At 38.2% G+C, this 23,696-nt stretch overlaps 1 protein-coding gene and 1 long non-coding RNA gene across 4 annotated transcripts in view; one reads left to right on the forward strand and one right to left on the reverse strand.

The window, feature by feature from the left end:
• The window catches only part of TBC1D31 (TBC1 domain family member 31), a 24,095-nt gene extending 1,045 nt beyond the window's left edge, over positions 1–23,050 (forward strand). For 2 of the 3 annotated variants that reach the window (XM_039550145.1, XM_039550146.1), the window contains exons 2-22: positions 1,637–1,783; positions 2,343–2,458; positions 4,237–4,415; positions 6,763–6,914; positions 7,331–7,490; positions 7,727–7,927; positions 9,119–9,295; positions 10,089–10,168; positions 10,260–10,406; positions 10,676–10,809; positions 11,778–11,911; positions 12,494–12,673; positions 13,684–13,916; positions 14,528–14,680; positions 15,844–15,979; positions 16,911–17,003; positions 18,703–18,843; positions 19,658–19,852; positions 20,256–20,406; positions 21,885–22,001; positions 22,691–23,050. In XM_039550145.1, the coding sequence (XP_039406079.1) occupies positions 1,637–1,783; positions 2,343–2,458; positions 4,237–4,415; positions 6,763–6,914; positions 7,331–7,490; positions 7,727–7,927; positions 9,119–9,295; positions 10,089–10,168; positions 10,260–10,406; positions 10,676–10,809; positions 11,778–11,911; positions 12,494–12,673; positions 13,684–13,916; positions 14,528–14,680; positions 15,844–15,979; positions 16,911–17,003; positions 18,703–18,843; positions 19,658–19,852; positions 20,256–20,406; positions 21,885–22,001; positions 22,691–22,836 (3,172 nt within the window). In that variant the 3' untranslated portion in view covers positions 22,837–23,050. Of the gene's footprint in view, positions 1–1,636; positions 1,784–2,342; positions 2,459–4,236; positions 4,416–6,762; positions 6,915–7,330; positions 7,491–7,726; positions 7,928–9,118; positions 9,296–10,088; positions 10,169–10,259; positions 10,407–10,675; positions 10,810–11,777; positions 11,912–12,493; positions 12,674–13,683; positions 13,917–14,527; positions 14,681–15,843; positions 15,980–16,910; positions 17,004–18,702; positions 18,844–19,657; positions 19,853–20,255; positions 20,407–21,884; positions 22,002–22,690 lie in introns of those variants that run through there. The other variant, XM_039550147.1, reaches the window with a different exon arrangement.
• LOC109145363 overlaps positions 180–23,696 on the reverse strand; it is a 36,132-nt gene continuing 12,615 nt past the window's right edge. Inside the window, exons 2-4 of the long non-coding RNA XR_002046689.3 lie at positions 3,303–3,437; positions 2,220–2,250; positions 180–699 (exon numbers count right to left, since the gene is read on the reverse strand). This is a non-coding gene — a long non-coding RNA (uncharacterized LOC109145363). The remainder of the gene's footprint in view (positions 700–2,219; positions 2,251–3,302; positions 3,438–23,696) is intronic.

Consider the following 23,696-nt stretch of genomic DNA (forward strand, 5'->3'; position numbering starts at 1 on the left):
CCGTGAACTCCTAACTCTGTTCTGCTGGGTTAGTTTAGTGGCAGGAAAACTTCTGAAAGGCAGAGAGCAACGTTGTGAAGGTCTTGGGAGATACTGTAGCTGCGGTGATAAGTACTTGCGTTTCAGCGTGGTTTTAGAAGCAGAAGTCATACTTCATTTGTTAGGGTCTTTAATGTCATAACCCCCCCCCCCACACACATCATTAGATTTTAATTATAATTTAAAATATCTTATCTTTCTAGTTTCATTTTTATGGTCCTTTTATTGAAGAAAAGAATAGGCTTAACAGTGAGGTGCAATTAGTTCTATCTCTAGTCTGCACCATGGATGTATGACTCTTCTTCTGGTGTTCACTCAGACTTTGTAACATGCCCCCACAGCCCCATGCAAGTGCTGAGTAGCATATTCTGCATCTCAGAGAGCTATCAGCATTTTGTATAACCATGGTCAGAGCATTCTGCAAGTGCTCTGCAGTCTTTAATCAGCCTGCCAATATCCTGCACAGTTTTAGGTGTTTCGTTTAACTGTGAATTTACATCCAAGTGATAATACAAAACGATTGCCTTGCTTAGTGTTAGGCAGTAAATCCAAGAGTAGCAGATCTTCGAAATCTTGATGTCCTACTTCCTGGAAAAATCTTCCTCTTACAGCTTATTCTGCACATTTCAGCATCTGGCTCCATATTATGTGGACAGCACCCTACAAGGATAGAAATGGACAACTGGAAACTTTTTTTCTATAATATCTCAGATGAATAGTAATAAACAAGGCTTTCTTCATAGAATCATAGAATGGTTTGGAGTGGAAGGGAGCTTAAAGATCACCTAGTTCCAACTCCTCTGCCATGGGCCTTCCACTAGACCGGGTTGCTCAGAGCACCATCCAGCCTGGCCTTGAATACTTCCAGCGTTGGAGCATCCAGAACTTCTTTGGGGAGCCTGATTCAGTATCTCACCATCCTCACAATAAAGAATTTTTTCCTAATGTCTAAACCTAATCTAAACCTCTCTTTCAGTTTGAAGCCATTCATCTTTGTCTTGTCATTCCAGGCCCCTGTAAAAAGTCTCCCTGCCTTTCTTGTAGACTCCCTTCAGGTACTGGAAGACCACAATTAGATTACCCCAGAGCCTTCTCTTTTCCAGGCTTAACAATCCCCATGCTTTTGAAGACTGAAAAGAAGTGATACTAAAACTGATTTTTCCCACACCTAATCAGAGTGGTTTCTTACAGTAATGCACAGCTTCTTAGTTTTCTAGAACATTTCTTTGCAGTGGTAATGATGAGCCACGTTCCTTGCTGAATGTTGAATTGGGCTTTCAGATTCATTGGTAGATGATACATCAGCATATATTATCAGTGTTATTCATTAATAGTGGAAATCAGGTAACCAGGAACCACACAAAAGCATTGTGAATGGTGAATTTCCCCCTACCTACCTTCCAACCCAGTGAATTACTTCCTCTGTAGTATATTTTTTATATTAGAAATACATGGATTTCATGGAAGATTTTTCATAGAACATGGAATATCAGATTTGTAAAATCATAAGATAGAAACATTTTAATCCTATGTCTTGCAAATATACATGGTAATAAAATGATCCTAAGCGTGGTTGTTTTTCTGGCTTTCTTCCCAGAGTTATAGTAAACATCATTCGCAGTGTCCAAGGGTACCATTCAAAGACAATACATTTTCTGAATGCGGCTTTTGACAGTTCTGGGGATTCTCTCCTTGCTGGAGACCGCCAAGGGAATATATACGTTTTTGACTTGAATGGGAACAGGTAAGAATATTTCTGTCAAGACTTTTTAATTGTCTGAGACATCTGTAGCATTCAGGGGCATGGAAGTTGCCTAGACAGGATCCCACAGGTTGGGTTTTAACTCGATAGTTTTAAATAGATAATAGTTTGCTCAGGGCTGAGACTACAACCCAGTGTGTCGTGTAGGCTCCTTAAATGTTATTTCATTCGTTTAGCTGCTCAAAAAGATCAGAGGCTTGTAACTAAACAGAACAGCAATGCCACAGAACTTAAGTGCTTCCACAAGAAGTTATTCTTTGGCAAACGGATCAATGAATGAGCCATGAATTACAGTAGACTAGACCTAGTGTTTTCATTTGCAGAAAGACATCAACCAGTCCTTTAGCTTTTTACTACTGAGTTTTAAAATATTAGCACTGATTTTTAGATCTGTTATAATTGGATATGATTTACTTACCCCGTTCTTCTGAGTTGATTTATTTTTCTCTCTGTGAAATATATTGAAACCGATTAAGTTATTTTACTTCATGTTAAATGAACCGAAGTTTCCTAACACAAGAGAATATGTATTTTTTAATAGGTTCAACCTTGTTCAGAGAACAATGCAAGCTTGCACTGCTTTGGCATTTAATCTTCGCAGAAAGACAGAATTCCTTGTGGCTTTGGCAGATTATTCTGTTAAGTGCTTTGATACAGGTAAGGAGTAATTTCAAAGTTTAAATGCTATCTGTATTGGCATGAAATAACTACATAATTTTAGTTTTGATCTTAAATTTTTGGATAGTTTGTTTTATGGAAATCATACTGTGTATTTCATGCCATATGTCTGACAAAGAAAAGTTTGGGCTATAGTCCTGTGGGTAAATGAACCTAAATGAACCCTTTGCTTTGCCAAAGTTCTTTATTCCCACTGAGTCACACAGGCATCTGTTTAACTGAAGTCCACCACAGGACTGTAGTTATGTATGTTACCTTCTTTTTAAATGTTTGCTTAGAATGAGGTACTGCATTAAAACCAAAGCCAGTTGACAGTATGTTAGTTTGCAACTGAACAAGTTCTTAACTATATTTACAGTAAAATATTTGAACAAAGTGACAATGTACACTAAATGTCAATACTTTTGAGTATTCAAGTAGTTCTATATCCTTATTCAAAAGCAATATTAAAAATTAACTTCACAGCTATGTGTCTCTGTCTTGATTAGAAGTTAAATGGTAAAGGGCAGTAACAATTCATTCTTCATAAATTATTCTTTACCTATCAGAAAATGCAGTTGTAATGTCTTCATTCTATCCAAATATAATCTGAATTTCAATCTTTAAAAAGCTGTAGGAATCACTCATCTACAGTTTTAGAGTTTGAGATTATCTGTGAAGATTTTAATGTAACACAATGTTCCTCAAAATAGAGGAAGAGTCAAAGCCTGAAATCCTCTGCACTTTTTCTCTTCTTTTCAACAACAGGAAGACCAAACTTAAGACATTTGGATGCACTATCAAGTCATACTGAAGAATGTTCTAAAATATAAATGGTACTCACCTAAGTTGGTACTGGGTGAACTATTCTTAGGGAGTATTAGACAGTAGTTACTTGATGGGCTCCATCCCCTTCTTTAGAAGACTCTCTAATCCCATGTCACCTCTCAGGTGATGATAGTTTTAAGTACTCCATTGTCTGTAAGCACAGCAGAAAGTTTGACTGTTAGTCTTTATGAGCTGCTTTGTAGCCATTTCCTATCTTTGATGGCACAGCAGTAGCTGGAACCACCCCATGGACTGCCAGGCAAACCACCCAATGTAAACACTGTAATTGCCGCAAGTGCAGTTTGGTTGCTGAGGGAAGATTAGTGGTCATGCAGTCACAAGTGGGAGACAATGTAGTCAGAGGAACCATTTCCTTAGAATGCAGTGCACAGCATAAAAATGTTTTGGATTCTAAAAGATTAATGAGCTGTTGCTTTCTGACTCTGCCTTTCTATAGTCATAGCCCGTTCTCATTAAACCTTTCTTCTTTGCACCTGTAAATAGTTGTGTAATCATTCACACATTCTGTCCACAAGTAAAAACAAGTGCAGAATTCTAACTAGAACATTCAGTCTCAGCTTCTGTGGGTGTTCACATCAGATATTCTATGAGGCATGCTGAACTTCACTGATCACATTGTTCATGACTTTTTAAGACTGATTTTTAGGCTAAATTAAACAAGTCTGTGCAAGTTAGCTTTCTGTGCAGAACTGAGCATAACTTATAAAATCGGTTATTTGGAGACGAGGAGAAAGTTGTGCCTCTCTATGGTTTAATAGCTGTTTGAAGACTGAGACCTTTGTTTCTTGTTTGTTGGACTGTGATCGCAAATGGTTATATACTAGTTATGCTTAAAAGTCTCTTTCACGGTATAGTGTTGACAATAAAGATTAAAGTAGTAGTTGTTCCACTTTGAATGACTTTCATATCATTTTCATCAACTTCTGCAGGAACCCAGGAGCTAGTTAGTTGGATGAGAGGCCATGATTCTTCAGTGTCTTCCATCTCTGTCCATGGCTCTGGCAAGTATGCCATCACTACTTCCACTGATACAGCTCAACTGTGGGACTTGGACACCTTTCAAAGAATAAGAAAGCTGAATGTTCGTCAGTCTGTGGGTATACAAAAGGTGAGTAAAGAGCAACTGCTAAAGGGTGAACAAGCACACCACAGGAGGTATAACATCACATATTAAAATCATATTACTTGTAAATAGTCTTTAAAATACAGCTGAATCTTTTTTGTCTTCTTTGGGCATATCATCTTAACTCTCATCCTATCACATCACCCAGACCACTGAAACCATAACTCAATAATTGCAGAGATGTGCTGTGAACTTTTAAGGAACCTCCATTTTTAGAGATACTCAAAACTTGCTTGGATATGACTTTGACTAAACCCAATTTAACTTGGAAGTTGGAACCATCTTCTAGGTTGACCTTGCTGTAGCTTAGGGTGGGCTCAGAGGACCTGTGTAGATTGATTCCAACCTGAATGATAGTGGGATTTAAGGGTGTTGTTAAAAAAACAGTTTTGGTGTCATAATGGTAACTTCAGTCACCACCACCTGCCCCATTCAGCTTCTTCTTCCACAGCTCTTCTGTGTGTGCATGCAAAACACTGAATGTGGGAACAAACAAGGCTGAAAAGGAACTCAGCAAAAAAAAATTGCTGCTTTTCAGCCTAGTGGTTTCTTTGCTTCTGTTTGCTGCACAGACACACTGGAACAGCATGGGTTGAGAAGGATGACATGTTTGTGTCAGGGAGTGGTTTAAGTACTTCTCCCTTAGCATTACACTCTTTAAACAGGTCTGCCTGCGCCACCAAATGCCACACTTTGGTCTAAGTACTACAGAAAGTCCTGACACAGTGCCTGAGCATGGCTTGCACACGTGCTGCCCTGCAGTGAATAATCTGACAAACACCACTTCAAACCAAAGTTCTCATCAGGCTGGCCACTAAAAAGCCATGCTGCTTTTGCAGAGACCCAGGCTATTCATTTGAGTATCCTCACCCAGTTCTGGGTCAGGCAGAAATTCTGTCAGCTTAAAATAGTCATCTAGCAATTACTGTGAAAGATCATCCATAAATTTTTGTTTGTTTATTAAAACTGTTGTGTGTTGCTAAAATAATTATAACATCTTCCCTCCAAAGAGGCAGGCATTTCTTTAGTGGACACAAGATTTTTCTACTGCTCAGTACCTTTCTTTGTGTAGGCTATGTGTAGGGACTTCTTATTGGTAAATGGCTCTTGGAATTTGGTAGGATCAGGATGTTGCAGTATGGAAACAACCTTTAAAGCCAAACAGCGATTATGATTGAATTAACAGATCACATTTGGGAATCAAGTGCCTGCTGTCTTGGTTTGGTGCTACCATTTCTTATAGGACATTATGCAAATGATCTAGATTCCATTTTTTTGTCTTTAGAATAATGGTATTTATTCTCATGCCACGATCTAAGACATACAGATGAGTAAGTGCTTTACTGAAGTTCAGGTTTATTATTAGACTGCAGACCTGACACTCAGGGTGCAAAGATGGATTCTTGCTTGCTCTGTGGGCCAGTGTAGCAGTGTCACACTAATCTTGTACTTTTTGATGCCTCTTAAGCCCAGTTGCACTCCAACATACTCCTTCTATTAGGTTGGCATGGGGCAAAGGTAATTTAAAAACATAGAGACTGAGGTGCAGAGTGAACAGACAGCAGGTGAGACAAATGAAAAGAAGACAAACACATCTACAATGTCCATTTCCAAAGCATCACTGTTGATTCAACAGCTGCCTGTGACCATCCTGTGGTATTTTTCTATAGCAAAGCAGAAAATTAGCAACTATTTGATACTCCAGTTTACCAAAATTTAAACTTCATTCATCTTCTCTCAATTCATTGTCTAGTCTTCCTCAGGGTCCCTGAAGGACAGACAGCTCTGTCTGAAGATAAATGACTCTGGTAGCTGAGATGACTCTTTTCCCCACAGGTTACTTTTGCTCACTGTCAAGTGACTCATTTGGCCTGAATGTCCAACTTTCAGTCACTAAGATGAAACCCAACCCGTATATCCGTATTCAAGATTTTCAAGGCCCCAAGAGATCATTCAGACCAAAACTATGAACTTTGTAGCACTGACTTAATCTCAGCCAGTGATGTCCCCAGCGTTTATATTATGTCCTTTCTGGCCCTCATCCGAAACAATAAAGTTTTACAGTCATAAAAATAAGACAGATAAAATTTAAGTTATTTCAGTGAGTTAAAGTGGCTTAGCAAAGGGTACAAGTTTTAACCAGTGCAAGGAGAGCAAGCTCCTCTCTAGACTGTCACAGGGAACAGGGACCGGTTCCCTGTGAGATCCAAGCCTTGCACAGTTACGGTAATAGCCACACCTACCATGCTTTATTTTGCCATGCACTTTGGTTAATTTAAAATGTACTTCCTTGACAACATCCCATTTTTTTTTCTTTTCCATATTCTTCCAGGTTTTTTTTCTTCCATTGAGTAACACCATTCTCAGCTGTTTCAAAGATAATTCTGTTTTTGCATGGGAATTTGATACTCTTCACTGTAAATACCAGTTGCCAACTCCTGTAGAAGGTTCTGTATTATTTTATAAGGTGTTTGCAGTTACCAGGTAAATTGCTATTTTAAACATTCTAAGGCAGACTAAAAAATCATGGTTTTAAACAGGTTCTCTTTCTTTATTTGTAGTATTTTATGAAAGTATTGAGCTATATACTATGGTAAGCTTTTGAACTCTGCTGTGACTGATACTTTGAGCAAGGATCAGTAGCAGTTTTTATTATAGTCTCATAGCAGTTGAAATAAAATAGGTTGATTTTTAGTGACCACCAGGGTTTAAACTATCCTTTACTAAAGCAATTTTATTATTTAGGAGCTATTTTGTTCTTTCAGGAGAGTATCACAGAAATAATGGCAGATGCAAAAGTGATTTGAGGGCATAGAATAAAATGAACAATCTCTCTCTTTAGCTAACCCTAATTTAAATTATACTATGCTGATGGAAACATTACCTCATCTGTGATCCAGGGATGGTCGGACTTTGGTAGCTGGTGGGAAATCAAATCATCTTCACTTATGGTGTTTAGAATCAAAGCGGTTGATAAGAATAATCCAGATGCCTGAGAAAGTGCGAGCTGTCCGTCATCTGGAATTCCTCCCTGGCAGTTTTGATGGGGGCTCCAGTCAGGTCAGTTTTTTTATAAAGCTTAAGACAGGAGTATTTGGTTAGTTGGTTCAACACCTATACTTGGAGGGCTTTTGGGTGGCACTGGGGATATGGGCTCACAAGATACGAGAAGAAAGTTACTGTGCTGAATCTTTGCTCAATTGCTCCTTTAATTTAATGGAATGTCACTGCTGAATTGGGTATTCCACTTTGTTTTACATTGGCAGTATTAATGGATGAATCCTTTTAACTTATAGGTCCTTGGAGTGTTAAGTCAAGATAATGTTATGAGATTTATCAATATAGAAACATGCAAACTTCTTTTTGACATTGGGAGTCCTGAAGAGGGAATTAGTACAGCAGTGATTAGCCCCAACGGACAGTATATTGCCTCAGTAATGGAAAATGGAAGCCTTAACTTATACAGTGTCCAAGCTTTGACTCAAGAAGGAAATAAGGTATTTTACATTTCTTAAAACAGGAGCTTTAATCCCCTTAAAGTTGATATTTGTCTGCGTATCTTTTGCATCAGCAGTAGTTTGCAGACGTGTTGAAGTGCCTTATTTAACAATACAAATAAAGAAACAGTGATCTGTACAGTTTCTTTCATAGTTCCTCCAGCCTGACAGATAATTTGGTGTTTTTAAGGTGTATATATCACTGTGTTACTGGTGTTGGAAGAATAGGGAAATGGTATTTCTTTCTACAGCAATTTGTCTGCATCAGTTTCTTTTTGTAATGGTGTTTTGGGGGAGATGGAAACAGAATAATTGTGCCTTTTCTGTTCCATTTCCTATAGGAAATGTTTTGCAGCTAACGCTCTCTTAAACTGTGGGCATGAATGGTGCTTTTGTTACTGTGATTTTGTTGTTCTTACCATGTTATTGGATACCAGCACCCATCATTTATGGCACAATCATACACTCCTAATCCTTCCTAAATAACAAACATTCTAAATACCAGTTCTTATTTTATTACATTAATTTATTAATGGGAGTCACATTTCTAAATACAGAATTCCATGTATCTTTAATCACTATGTCTTTGAAGTAAACAGTAACCAGCTCTGGATAATGATGGAGTTGGAGCTGAGGAAGGATGTGTAAAGATGTCACACGCATTCCATTTGCACTTTTGCTGACAGTTTGACATGAACTGGGATATCCACTTTGTCACTTGCTTTCACAATCTCCAGCATTGAATTAATTAATACCTGCCTGACACTGAAGACTAATTAAAGTTTGTAAAGGTCTTCTGTATTCTTTTAACTGGTGCTATAGAAATGCAAAGTATTTTAATGACACTGAGAAACACACTAAAGTAAATAACCTGGACAGTACATGATACACATCTATACTATCCCAATTATATTTGACTGTTTGCTAAGGAAAGGAAATAACATGGTGTTTGAGTTAGCTTGGAAGCTACATAAACCTTCTCGTAGTTAGGGCAGTTTTATTCATGGACATTGTTTTTCAGGAGTATACAATCTATATGTATTTATTTACAGTACAAATGTGTTTTTATTCTTCTTTCTATGGCCATCAAACTCAAAAATGTGGCACATAAAATAGAGGTAAACAACAAATTATATTTCTGTGTAATCTGCTTTACAAGATTTTAACCAAGGTATTTGCACTTAATACTAGCCTCCACCATCCATGTTCAAAGTTGTACAAGATGGGCCCAAGTCCACATCAGAGGCAAATAAACTGATAACAAAAGTGACTTCTGGAGGGTCAAAAGGGCCATGGAAATCCAAAGGAAGCAAAATTCAAAGCAGATTGCTAAAACTGCAAGCAAATACATCACTTGAAAATAAAGAGGTAGGAAGAAGTTGCAAATATTTTGTCCTTCAGTCTGCAGCATTTATATTTCATTGCCATTTGCTTTAAAAAATAAATTCAGGCACTGATACACTTGGATATTTGAGCAGAGCAGGCATTAAGGAAATTTTAGTACCATCTTCTCTCTCTATTTAGCCCATACTCCTACAGTATGTGACACAGCCAGAGCTGCCTCCAGTCAGCTTGGGGTACCTCTGCAGTTGTTCAAGCAACTTGTGACACATATGGATATTTGCTAGATCTGATCTGCTTCCCTGCAGAAAGCAAATTGGCACCTCTAAAATGTCTGCCTAGAATCCATTTCCTTTTTTTCTTAATTATTTAGAAGATGAATTACTGTTACATTTGTTCCCCTCTGTCATCACTGTGCCATTTTCTGTCTTTATCATGTGCCTTATATGTGTATATATTTCTATATCTATATCTATCTTCCTGTTTATGTGTCACCATATGATCTATTTCTTATGTCAGTATTCTTTATGGTTTTTGCTGCATCCATCATTTAATAGTACATAGTTCAGTCAGTTTGGGTCTGATCTGCTTCTGACTGAAATCGGTGGCAGCTGTTCTTTGAGTTTAGGAGACAATAAATGATGTTTTGAATTATCTTTTGTTTTTGTTGAAGTACCTAGGACTGTGTTACATATAGCAATACATATTTGATTTTTTTTTTTACACTATGTGAGAAACTTCAATATTTAGCCACTCTAATAGATTAGAGTGCAAAGAAAGAGAAAATGGTTACATTTACTGTTGATACCATGTTTTGTAGAATGAATTGCCAGGTGGATTAAACAAGAAACGTCTGCGGGCCTTATTGAAAGGATTTGGAGAATATCCAGCTAAGTACAGGTATTTTTTGTGTGCATGTTCATGCTTGCACAAAATAAAATTGCTTGTGTTTACTGGCCTATGCTTGACTAAGGCTGCATTTTAATTGCAGGATGTTTGTTTGGCGTTCCTTATTACAACTTCCTGAAAACCACTTGGCATTCAGTAGCCTGATAGATAGGGGAATCCACAGTGCGTTCATAAATATTCAGAAAGAGTATCCCATCAAAAGTAGGAAACTGCTGAGAGTTCTACAGAGGTAAAATATATATTTGTATAAATTTAAGTATTATGGATTTTATTTTCATATAGTCATCTGAAATGTATCCAGTAGCTGGAATCAGCTGTAAGGAAAATTCTAAAATGAAATAGTAATGCCCTCATGCAATTTTGCTTTGATAACTCATACAGTCCTGCATCTGTCTTGAAGTTCACAATCTTTCTATGTTGTGGTTGTAAAATATGTACTATATTTTTGTTTGGTTTTGGACCGATGTTTTCTACACCTTTGTTTGCCTCTGTGTACAGGACCTTGTCAGCTCTAGCTCACTGGTCTGCTATCTTTGCTGAGACACCTTACATGCCTTTGCTAGCATTCCCATTTGTAAAATTATTCCAGAACAACCAGCTGATCTGCTTTGAAGTTGTTGCTACAGTAGTTGGTAAGCAATGATTTTAAAAACTCCAATATGCTGCAACATGTTTAAGCTTTCCAACACAAAAGAGCTTTCCCTGCTGAAATGCGTAAGGTATTTCCTAAGAGGCCACCAAGGTGTTACCAGGAATTAATATGGAGCTTAAAACAAAAACCTTTTGCAGTGTTTCTAGCAAAAAGTTAACAGTTTTAACAGTGTTTGTAAAGTCTAATCGAAATGTATCTAGCATTTGCAAGCCCAAATGTATCTAGCATAATTATGTTATAATAATTAAGTCTCTGAGACATGGGAAGAGTAGTCACAGCCACCCACCCCACCTGTCACCTGCTTCCAGTCAACAGGGAATGATCTCTTTCAAGGTTTTACTCTGTTTAGTTGTACTGAGCATGTGGTAACTCAAAACTAGGCATTTGTCTGAACCCTGGCTGTGGCTGTATTCTGAAGAAACATTCTAAATTAAAGTGCTTTACACTTGAATTAGTTGTCACAGCTGCTGCTAAGTCTACAGAAGATATGTGCTGCCAAGCATACATGCCCACTTTGCAACCACATGCTGTTGGTGAATAAGTATCCAAGTTTACTGAAATTATTCTTAGTAGGTTAAAAATTACTCAGTCCAGGCTGTAGTTTTGTGAGACAGAAATACTGGTTTAAGTATTCCCATCTGCCTCCCATGCCTTAGTTCCACAGCTCACAGACTTTTTTTCATTTTATATTTGAGCCAAATTAGTTCTTCAGTCTGGTTCACTGTGTAATGACACAAAAACTCATGCCAGTGCAGCTGGAGGAGCAGTGTACTGTGGGAATGGTTTAGGAATACTAGGAAAGAGAAGACGTGGGAATATCTTAAATAGGTTTTGCTGCCTGAAACGACCTCTTAAATGCATGAGCTTTATAACCAAACTTTAAAGGTTGCCATGAGTCTTTCACTCTGGATTACAGTGGATTGTGTTCAGCTTCTTATTCTCTTTCAGTTAATTTTTGTCAGCACTGGTTTGAGTACTTTCCCAATCCTCCAGTTAATGTCCTTGGTATGATGGAAAATGTTTTGGCACATCATGACAAAGAACTACTTCAGCATTTAATAAAATACAATGTGACTTCACAGGTAATATTCTAGACAGCTTTTGTATACAAAAATATACTGTAGTGAATAATAGTGTGCTTGTCTTTTATTTTGATGTATTTCTAGTTTGGGGGGAGTTTTCATTAAATAACAGTGAATTACGTGGGAGTGTAAAGAATGTATCATTGCTTACCTGTTGTTTTTCCTTGTCCATGATCATATATATGCTACTGTAGTTCTTTAGAAGTTTTTTGCTTTCAAGTCCACATTGCTTAAAAATCTACTAATCTAATTATAAGTGTACTTTTTTTTACATGGATATAGGTGTGATGAATTTATTTTGTAATCCCTGTTTATCATTAAGGATGATTTTAGTTTCACAAATCTAAACAGAACATTTAGACATCCAGTGAAATAAGAAATGTATTTATAATCACCCCAGATTACCCTTGAATGTTTAGAGAGGGTAATGAAACTTATCTTGAAATGTTCTGGTTTATTTCCTCTTTCTTTCATAAATTAATAGATTCTTGGTATAAGGCAAGAAAAATCATATTATTTCTTTAAGAGGGATGGTAAAATTGTACTAATGGATTATTTTGTCAATTTTCCCAAATAATTTAGGTTTATGCTTGGCCTCTCCTAGAAACACTCTTATCTGAGGTTCTAACAAGAGAAGAATGGCTGAAAGTCTTCGACAATATTTTCTCCAACCATCCTTCATACTTTCTAATGGTTGTCGTTGCCTATGTTATATGTTCCAGAGCTCCCTTGCTCCACTGTTACCAAGCAGCAGATTTTGAGGTAAACGTCTTCATATTTAAGTCAATCATGTGGAAAAGACATATAAAACATTGTATCTGTTGTTAGACAGGTTACAAGGAGATCCATTTCCACCTTAATATATTAATACATCATCTGGTACTTGACAAAGACACAATAAATGAGTAAAACATTGAGCAATTTCCTGCAGTTTCATGCAAGGAGAGATTTAAAAGCTTTCATAAGCTTTCTAATGTCACTAAAAGGCATTTTATAAATTTCAATAGTTCATCAACCACAAAATAATTCTGTCTCTTTTTTGAAGATCTGGTATGGACTTCTCCCTCTGGAGACAATACACAATAATTTTGTTATGTTGTTCCATTATCCTCCTGTCCGATTTTGAAAATTAGGCAGTATTATTGGATGTTCTCTGCAGCTAAATTAAAACGTTTCCTTATGTTTAATGTTACATGGGAAGAGGATTTTTTTCTTATGAAAATTATCTCTGTAGGCAAACAAAGGGTTCCACCTTTAAAATGTGCTTATAAGCAGTCAATTTGACTGACATCAAGCAAATAACATTATTCCTATGTTTAATAATGACCTTTTAGAGATTTTCTTGGTGGCTAAGATCTTTGACAGGAAGAATAGTCCTGCAAGAAGAGAAACTTGCAAGCTTCATTGTTGAACATTGAAAGCCGAGGCAGGTTTATCCAGTGGTAGGAGTCACTGTGTGGGCTGCTGGACACTGAATTGGCACCTAGCTTCCCAGATCCCTTACACAGCTGCCATTTGAAGACAAGGAAAAGAACTAGAGCGTACTTTGACACCTTGAAGAAGTTTGGCTCAAGTCACTTGAGCTGGTGATGTTTTATGAATTGGTAGGGAAAACCTAAAAAACTTTTTTAATTAACTGTTGAAATATAGATCTTGCTAATCTTCCTGATTATTTCCAAATATGTATATTAAAAATAAATATATATTTATGTAAAAATACATTAAAGTGCATAATCTTGAGTAGAATGTAAATGGCAGCATGTCTCTTACAGTATTTCTTTCATCATCGTAACAACGTGGACATTAATGTTGTGATTAAGGAAGCCTATCATCTTATGGAGGCTACACCACTGGATATCCATCCACAGCGTATGCTTGATGACTTCACACCACTTACAAAAGAACAGTACCCTGTATTTAATAAATATCCCACATTCGTTGTGGATTATAAAGCTCAGGAACGGGAGAAGATCAGACAGGATGAAATTGAATACTTGCGAGAGAGGTATTAGTGGAAAATTGAAGACAGTCTCAGACTGGGAGGGACAGGTGGACATAATTGCCTTTGTATGTTGTAATGTGTATTCTTGAGAAGAGAGACAAGAAAATTCAGGAAAAGGACTTTAAATAGCTGCTAAAGGTTGAGAGTTGCTTGGTTTGACATGGTTTTAAGTTAAATTGTCAGTCTTATCTTAAATAGAAAATGTTTGCTAATTAGCAGAAAATACTGGGCCACAAGTCACCAAAAACTTGGAAGCTCATAGCCTGAGCCTAAACCTCTTTTGACATTGTGGGATCCAAGTTTGAAGGGCCAGGAGTTCTTAGGTTGCTATTGAAATCAGTGGGTACCATGATAAAAAGGCACCCTTAGAAACCAGTTTTTGTTAAGAATGCAAGGAAGGAAGTACGTGCACTCATCTGTAATGCCCTGTTGTCTCTAACAGTCAATATTGTAACTTTTCCTCATGTACTTTGTCACTACGAAGGGGATGCCATGTTCTTTTATGTCACCTCATTTGAGCAGTTCTTTGCTAGTACTGTTACCAATTTCGAAGTAATCAAGTAATTTCTTGATATTTGGTTTGAATGATTAACATGTAACCTCCTTCCATTTAGACAATTTGCACATGAATCAGCAGCCAAAGCACAGGAACAGAAAGCAGAAGATGAAGTCTGGTATCGAAAGCAGAAATTACTTCGAGAAGCTCAAGAACAGAGGCGAAAAATCCTACTGGAAGAAGAGGAGAGGTTGGCAGAACAGCGGCAGAGGTATTAGAATATAAGAAACATTAGGGGTCTGGCTACTGTATCCTGCTATTACATTTTTAACCATGAGTAAAGGAGAAATAACCACTAATTTGTATAAATTGTAATGTGGGATAACTGTGGTCTGATGGGTCATATTTTGGTGGGGGAATTAAATGATCTGGGTTGTATTACTGCCTCGCCTATGACTCCCTTGAGGGAATACAGCAGATTAAGGTCAAGTCACTTCATATTTTTGTGTCAGCTCCCAGCCATTTGTCTGGTTCCTTTGGATAGGAAAGTCTCTTAAACAGTCAATTGCTGTGTGTCTGCACATTGAGACTTCAGACTTGCACTGTGGGCAGACTCACACTGCAGAGAGGAGAGTCACTTACAGGATCAGTGACTGTACGCAGTCTTGTATTTCTAATGGATGTAGAAAAAAGACTGCTTTATGTATCAGTTGATGAGCAAAGAGTTGTGATAGTAATGATGCTGAACTGTAAGTTTGTACATTTTGCACTTGGGAAGGTTTAAGAGAATTTCAACATCTCCACAGTTTCTTAGATCAGCTACAGGTAATCATATAAACATTTAAGTTGGGAATTACCTTTAAGATCATCAAGTCTAACTGTTAACCCAGCACCACCAAGTTCACCACTAAACCATGTCCCTAACTACTACGTTTTTGAGCACATCTCCTAAACCTCTGTAACCTACAGAAGTTTTTTTTAAAGAGGACAGCAAGCCTTTATTAACAAACTAATTCTTGAGTTTGTGGTTTTGTTCCTCGAAAGAGTTTGATATTTTCCAAATAAACTTGGGACTAATTTTGTGCAGCAAGAGGTACCAGGACACTGGCAGTTATTCTAAGGAGTAGTTTCCAGTTTTGGATCCTTGCAACATTAAACTAGTACTTATTAAAGTGGAACAGAGACAGGGTACAGGACTTCAAAGCTTAACTGGAGACATTGCCATTAGAAGATATTTCTGTGTCTGTGAATTTAATTTTGTCTCATAAATGAAAACTGGACAATTTACAGGAATGAAAGCAGCTGTCCTAAGCTTTGTAAGTTAGAGACAAGCTCATAGTAACTAATGGCTAACTGCACAGCATGTTTGTGCTCTTTGGTACTGACCTTTTACATATACAGGTTCCCTTATTTCTGTTTATTTTGGCCTTGAAGGCTTGCTGTTGCAAAAACAGAACTGAAAGTAAAGGAACTGCAACTTCTAGATGCTTCTAGAAGGCGTTTTCTGAACTACCAGCAAGATCAGCTTCAAATGGAACTGAAACGTCTTGATGATGAAATTGCAAGAAAGGTTGAGTACTACTCAGGCAATTCTTTTCCATAAGGTTTAATAGTGAAAATAAACAAGGAAAAAATGCATAACTAAAATTTTAGTTGATATACTGTGATTTGTGAGCCTAGAGGTGTATTTAGCATGAGGTGGACTACTATAAGTGGTAAATGCATAATTTAACAGTTTTATTTGGCACTTAGTATGTTCCACTGTCTTGCTTTAACTGGCAAAATTCCTGAGAAAAGCCAGATTCACTGATTACTAGCAGTATTGAAAAATGTAATGGGCTCTTTAAAGGACTAGTGAATTCTCAGTTCTCAGCTGTCTGTGGGCTGTATGGCCAGATTGCAAATTAACTCTGCCATTGATTGAGAGGCTCTGCAGTGGCCTCTGGCCAGACCTGGCTCTGCTTCCGAATTACTAACTCGGGCACCATGGCATGCAGATGCTGCGAATGGAAGCTTTTGCAACTCATGGGCATGAATTGAGCCTTCGCAGGGCTATTCCTTGTGTCTCAGCAACACACTTTGCAGAGCACAGTGCAGCTGTGTGGTTGTTTCTGCAGTCAGGGTGCTGTAACACTCCTTAGCTCCAGCTCAGCACAGATTCTGCCAGGTGCAAAGCGGCCACTTCCCCTTCTGCCTACTGTTCTCCACAGTATTCTGGCTTCAGAGACTCCTTCCTCGATTCAGAGCTGCATCTGGCAGGTTATTAGCATTAGTTCAAGACTGGTATTTCCCTAACATAGCTTGGCTGGAGGCAAAACTCTTCCTATGCTGCTTATCCACCTTGCCCTGTGCTTTTGTTATGCAGTATTTCCCATTCTTCATATGACAGAAAGTTAATCAGAACTTAGGGGCATGGGGGTTTGGACTTTCTTCTTGATAATGTTTATTCAAAGCAGAAGAATTTCTTTACTGTATTTTCATGTGTTTCTCTTCTCCACAAGGCGTCTATGAGAGAGCAAGAAACAGCTGCTGCTGTTCAAGATATAGTACTACAACAGATGGAATTTGAATCACAAAAACAGCGTTTTGAACAGGTAATTACTAGGGAACCATATTAAATATAAACATTTAATGGTTCCTCCTTTGAAGTTCTTGAATTTGATTGTGTTCATTCAACCAGACCTTGTGAGGAAAAGGAGGGTCTGGTTTTTTCTCTTTTTCCTCTTTAATAACTTTTTTTAGAATAAACCCTTTTGATAAAAACATTAGCAGAACTCACTATTATCTTGGGGAGTTTTGGGTGAAGATACTCATATCCTCCCCATTTTATTCTTCTGTGCCGAGGCATCATTTGGTTGCTGCAGGGTTTAGCTGTGGGCTCAGCTGCTTGAGGGAAGTGAGGAACATGTAAAAAAGAAATAAGTGTATAACAATGTGTTCCTCGTCCCAGAAACTCCCACCTTTTCATCTGTGATATCCAGACATATCTGCATTTTCTGGAGAGAACAGTATAGCAGATTGATGTAGATGATGAAAAAATGTCTAGTTGCCAACAACATCATTAAGCGAAAAGGAGTGGATGGTTCATTGGGAATGTGCAGTTCCTTTTTGAAATGACAGATTTATTCAGAAATAAGGCTATTCAGTAATAAAGGGCTTTAACCAGTAATTCTGTTTAAATATTAGTTAATTATTATAAATAATTATTATACATTACTGAAAAGCAAGGATGCCAATGGAAGGCTTTAGAAATGTTCATTTTGGTTAAAAATTCTAAGTTAAGTTGTTTAGAAATCACAGCTACATGTGCCCATCTTGAGTATGTGTAGATCCAGTGGAATAAAGGAGAAGTAGACATCCAGCTCTCTGACTCATTTTGAAACATGTGTCAACTTATATTTTGGTTTTTTAAAGCTTTTGGTCATATACTTTTTATAATTCATACTGAGTGTGACTGGGCTAACTTTCTGTTAGCATTTATTTATTCAATACACAGCCAACTGTATTGTGGCTGCATAACACAAACCAGGCTAAGCTCATTTGTATTCCAGTACATGTAAAGTCAGCTCTGTCAGGGAACTAATTCTACAGTGATCATCCTCTCTAGGCTAGAAAGGTAGCAATTATTTAACTAGCTGAGGATCTCTTGTTTGCCCACAAGAGTCTGTGCAGAGAGGCTTTCCCTGCAGTTTCACTGCCATCAGTGAGGGTCCCTACTCCAGCTTCAAAGGCCGTGTATGTTGACTTTGCCTCAGTTGCCCAACAGATTCCCACAGGCCTGGGAAGGGGTTACGACTTTTCCAGAAAATTGTGTAGATGTGCCCTGGTGAACATGAAGAAAAGGTGGTGCTTTTTCTGGATCTGCTGTTGGGTTGTGCTACTTTGGCAAATCATCTCTGCGGTCAAGCTGCAGATGTGTTTATTACAAACTCAGTGCCATGAAACACAATTTATATTTGTGAAACATTTCAGGGTTTTGGCTAAAATTTTCATGATGAGTCTACTTTATTTAGGTTGGAATTCTGCTTTTATTCTCCACAGTAATCCAGAGAATGAAATTACATCCCCTGTCATGACTCACGCCACTGTTAGGACTCATGCTTCATCTAATTCCAAGCAGATGAAACAGCAGGGTCTATGACTTTCTTGGACAGTTACGATATGTAGTGGGATGAGATGTGGGGATATATTCAAATACTAGTTTAATGACATTTTAATAAATATTAAAGAGATGGAATTACCAATGTGAGCTAGTAGCTTAGCAACAATAATTTTTGTTTGTGTGCTTGGCAGCATCTAATCCAAGACCAAGAGGCAGTTACAAAGGAAATGAAAGAAGAGGTGGATGCCCATCGAAGAAAGGTGGATCTGGAAGATCAGCGTGTTCAGAGATTGATAGAAATAAATAAAGAAGAAATACAGAAAGCTCATGCAGTAAGACAGTTGCATCTTAACATGTGTTCTGGGCAGTCAATATGCTAATTTATACAAGTAGTACTGGTTCATAGTATTTTGATTGCAATTAACTAGTTCAAGTTAATATGGAAATATTTTCTAAAGAAATCTAATTTCTAGGTACCTATACTAATAGATTAAGATTCCATGTTTAAAGTTTTGAGGTTTTCAAAAATCTGACTGAAGTGTCCAAACAGCTATATAATATTGAAATTCACTGGACCTGCCAGAAATACTAACTTTTTTTTTACTTCTCAAAACTTAGCATGTAAGACTCAAAAGTACTTTTCAAAACAAGTTATCCTTCTGTTAAGGAACGTGTTTTGTTTGTAACCATAATGAAATCTCAAAGGAGATTTCAGTTGGTAGTACTTGGCAGGAAAATCAGCTGTAGAAACTGTCTTCTAGATCACAGTAATGAATGTGTGTAGCTTGACATTACGAATTGCTCAGATTTCCAAGCTCTGAACTTGTAACTGTGCAGTTGGAAAAATAGTTGCAGCGATCCCACTGCCCATATGCTTGGCATCTGCATTTGTATATTGTCTAGAAATAAACATACGGGTCTGAATTTTTGTAAACAGCGTTTGATTTTTGGAAGCAGATGGTTGTGGGTGAAAGTATTGGCATTCAGGTATCAATCTTATGTCAGCTGCACTTGTTAATGAGTGGCTCTAGCAGGGACATCTGACAGGGATACTGGAGAACACCTCAGTTTGTCTTGCCTGGTCTGTAGGTAAGGCTGTGCAGTTGGAACAGACTGAATTTCTGGTTAAGAAAGGTGTTTTGTTAGGTGGCTGAAGAAAATCTAGCCAAAGCTGAGCAGAAGCACATTGACACCGACTGGAGGCTGCAAGCGCAGCGGAGACTCAGACGTGATGACCAGGACCGGCAGAAGTGCTACCAAGAGATTGTGAAGCTCCTGCATGACAACAGGGTGAAAGAAGCTGAACTCCTGAAGGCTATGAGGGAGACAGAAGAAAAAAAGGTATTTGCATAATTTCTTTTTCTAAGTGGGCCTGGCAAAAATGTAACTGTCTTTTGCCTGTACCAGGGAGAGCACAAAACTGAAATGTATCCGGGAAATATTTTGTTAGAAATCTCCTTTTCTGTTTCGACTGGAGTTTCTGGAAGCACTAGAGTGAATTGGTAAGGATGTTTTAGCCTTAGGAAAGCATATTCCTATTTCTGTAAGTTCCTCTCTTTTTTTTTTCTCTGACCCAAGACTTCTACCTTTCTCCAGGTGTTTGAAAGAGACATTTTTCAAAATGAAACCTTCACATATTTGGATTTTAGGGTGAAGCATAATCTGTAATAATCCAGATGGTTCTGTTTGTTGCTTTTTCCTTGCAACACATCTGTTGAAGACATTTAATATCTCTGTTGCACAGTGGGAAGATGTTGTACACAAAAAAGCTCAACTGGAGGAAGAGCAGAAGGTGGCTGCTGCTGCAGATGAGCACAGGAAGCAGTTCTTAGATGACAAAATGAACGATGCGTTAGAATTGGCTGAGAAGCTGCAAAGGGAAGATGGCTGTTCTGGTGAGCACGTAGATAATACAGGTCTGCGTGGATGTTGGCATGCAACAACATGAAGCATTCAACAACAAATGAACTGTCCAATATTTGGGATAAACTTAAGCATAACTCCTTTACACAAGTGCTTTTTGGTAATATTCTTTCATGAAACGGTTATATCTTGGAAAGAAATCTCGGTTTGATATCTATCAGATGCAGCAATATAAATGGCATTTTTGTAAGAGCACAGGTTTAGTTCATCTTAAGACAACTGTAAAACTGCATCCGTTAGAAATTTTCTGTCAAATAATGCTGTCCTGTGAGGACATACAGTATTATACCAAGAAGTGGCTTTTCCAAGTGTCTGTTCAAAAAAAACCCCAACAAACCCCAACACATTTATGTGCTTCCAGAATTGGCCAGTACATCTGATGCCTTTTCCTGGTCTTAAAATCAAGAGTCATACACAGTTAGAAGGGGAAAAGGGATTTTACCTTGGTATTTATTTTAAGGATCCTTCGGTGTACACGTCTAGGTCGTATGCATTGAGATGCACCCCGCCGAGTCTATCCCTGTGTGTCTCTCTGTGTGTCTCTGTGTCTCCCCCCCCACCATTGGGTATAACATTATAGGTTTTACTAATTAGCATATCTATCACAGATTCCCCAATGAGAGGCTCAAGTGAGCCCCCCTCCCCAAGGAACCTTCCCCTGGATGGTTCTATCTTGGTTTACAGAATGTGTTCTGGAGGGGACCTTGGGGTCTGGGGCACACTGATCCCTAGCTACGAAGCTTCTAAAATGTTTAGTCTCTTAGCTTGACAAACAAGTCCAAGAATGTAGGCAAAAAGCACTAAGAATACAGAAGTTGTAAAAAGGTATAACAGGGGTATAGAAGAAAAGGCAAAAATCTTCATGGCATCACATCCTTCTCAAGTGCTGCATTTATATGTTTTTGCAGATATTTCTCCTATCCCCCCACCATATTTCCAAGGCTCACATAAAATGAGTGATTAATATTAGGGTTAAGTGGTTAGTGTTGCTTTGGGCAAACTTTTTCAGCCTTTGTCCTTATTTACCTAATGTTTTAGTATGGAGTAATTTGCAACTGTGCATAATTAAAATGGGTGTCTCCTAAAACTGCAAGCATGAGTAGCCATATTCCATATAATCTTAGTGGCCTATTTGTCAGAAGATTAATTACATAGGAAGAAACAGCACATGTAATTTCTTGAAGAGCTGCAATTTCTTAAAGGGAATTTTAAGAAATTAATGAAATTGCAGAGCTGTAATTCTGTAAAATGAAATGCAGTGATGCATAGCTTTGACCTGAAGAGTACTGACCTCTAATTCTGAGCAAATTGTACTTGCCATTAGCTGGAGTGGGTGATTGTTCTAGCTTTGCTTCCTGGAGAAAAACTGTTTTACCTCCAGCTAGAAAAATTCACTAGAAGCTTAAATATTTTTAATTTACAAAGGATCCTTCTTTCCATTTCCCCACAGAGAGACACTGTGATTTAAAGGCCACGTGTACAGAGAGAGGGCTAGAAGTCCAGCAGGTGCCAAGGTCTGGAAATATCCATCTCAATGATTTGTCTACATTAGCACCATCACCACGCAGTAAGTTTCTAAGTTAGGACTCCCTTTCACATTTAGTTTCAGAAGCATTGCTGGAACACCTGACTGTGTGATTGAGTCATTAGTTGTGTAGGTGTTTAGTGGATAGTAAACCAGTTTATTGTTGTGTTCTCTTTCACACCTGCAGAAAATGCCTTTCCTACCAGGGGTGGCACAGGTAGGAAGTGCCTGAAGTGTGTCACGTTATGAGAGTGGTCCTAGTAAACCTCAGCCTAGTTTAGTCACATTCTGACTTGATCATCTTGCCTATGCTTTTCCTGTGTTCATAGTTGTGTATGATTTGGGAATGTTGAAAGGACATAGAGCTGTCTTTCATAAAATATGACTGGGAGTTATATAGTCAAGAATTAGTCTAATCATTTCCTCTGGTCTGTCCTAGCCACTCTGGCAGTGAAAGCACAGTTTAAAATCCAATGCACCTTATGTACAAAAGTCTGTAGGCAATGAGAACCTCTGGACCTACTGTAGCCTCCATTAGCATCTGACCTGGTAGCCAAACAGAGGCACTGCTTTCAAAGAACTTGCTCTTACCAGTCTGAGGGCTGCCTCACATCCAGTGGTACCAAAAACCAGCATTTCTCTGCCAGAGGTGTCTGTTTTCCAACAGGTATTTGTAGTGTTTATGGAAAACCACTAGTTGCAATGTTAATTCCAAGTTTCTTGCACTTCAGTGTCTTTAGACAGAAGCCGAGCAGAACTGGCACGCCAGGAGCGGGAGCTGATGGCAGAAGTCCGGCGGCTCAGACAAAGGCTCACTGCACAGGCCCAAAACAGACACCCTCCAACTCGTATCCCAGCTACAACGTGGTCACCTTGAGATGCTTTGCTCTGGACCTTAGCTGTACTTTCAGATTATTAATCAGTGAAAAGCTAAATATGTATAGTGTGATTCAGGATGGATCATAGACTGTTTACTAAAGACTTGGGGAGATATTTTTATATAAGAATAAAATGCTAGCTAGAAAATGTCTGTTGTTTGTAAACTTCTTGTTATTTGTTACTTCTAAATAAACTCACTTTTTACCATTAAATTACTGCATGTGCAGTATTTGTATACTTCATTTTTCTTGGTGGCTGCCTTGACTTCAAGAAACAAACCACTGTTAAAATGTTGGTTTTGTCAGTGATGTGTAAGTGGATTCTACAAGTTGCAGCAGGGAAATTTGCAATTAGAGAAAAAAATCCTTTCCATCAAGAGCCAAACACTGAAACCAAGGCCCAGAGAGGGTGTAGAGTACAGGCTGCTGGAGCTGCATGTCGTTATTACACACATTAGCAGGTTCATTTCACGAGAAAGAAGGGGAGGGAGGATCTAAACTAATACTGGCACTGGGCAGACCCAGGCAGCAGCTTTTTGTCACCTGGGGCTGAGAACAGTCTCTCTGCTTCTCATTAAATTACATGAAGATCTAAATGCACAAAGGTACTTGGTTATCCTTGCCTTAGCATCCTCTGCATCTGAAACTAGAGAGTCACATTAGCAGCAGCCAGGGTCCATGGAAATCTCACTGCAGCCCTCAGCAGAGTGCGGAAAAGAGGCATCATTCATTTTCAAAGGGAGTAAAATGCAACAGGCCAGGATCATCTTGGAGGCAGAGGGAGTAGATGAGAAAAATTGCCTTTTTCTGGTGATTGTCTTGAAGTTTACATATGATTATTTCTATACTTAAAGGGAAA

Source organism: Corvus cornix, chromosome 2 (genome assembly GCF_000738735.6).
Source record: "Corvus cornix cornix isolate S_Up_H32 chromosome 2, ASM73873v5, whole genome shotgun sequence".
Lineage (NCBI taxonomy): Eukaryota > Metazoa > Chordata > Aves > Passeriformes > Corvidae > Corvus > Corvus cornix.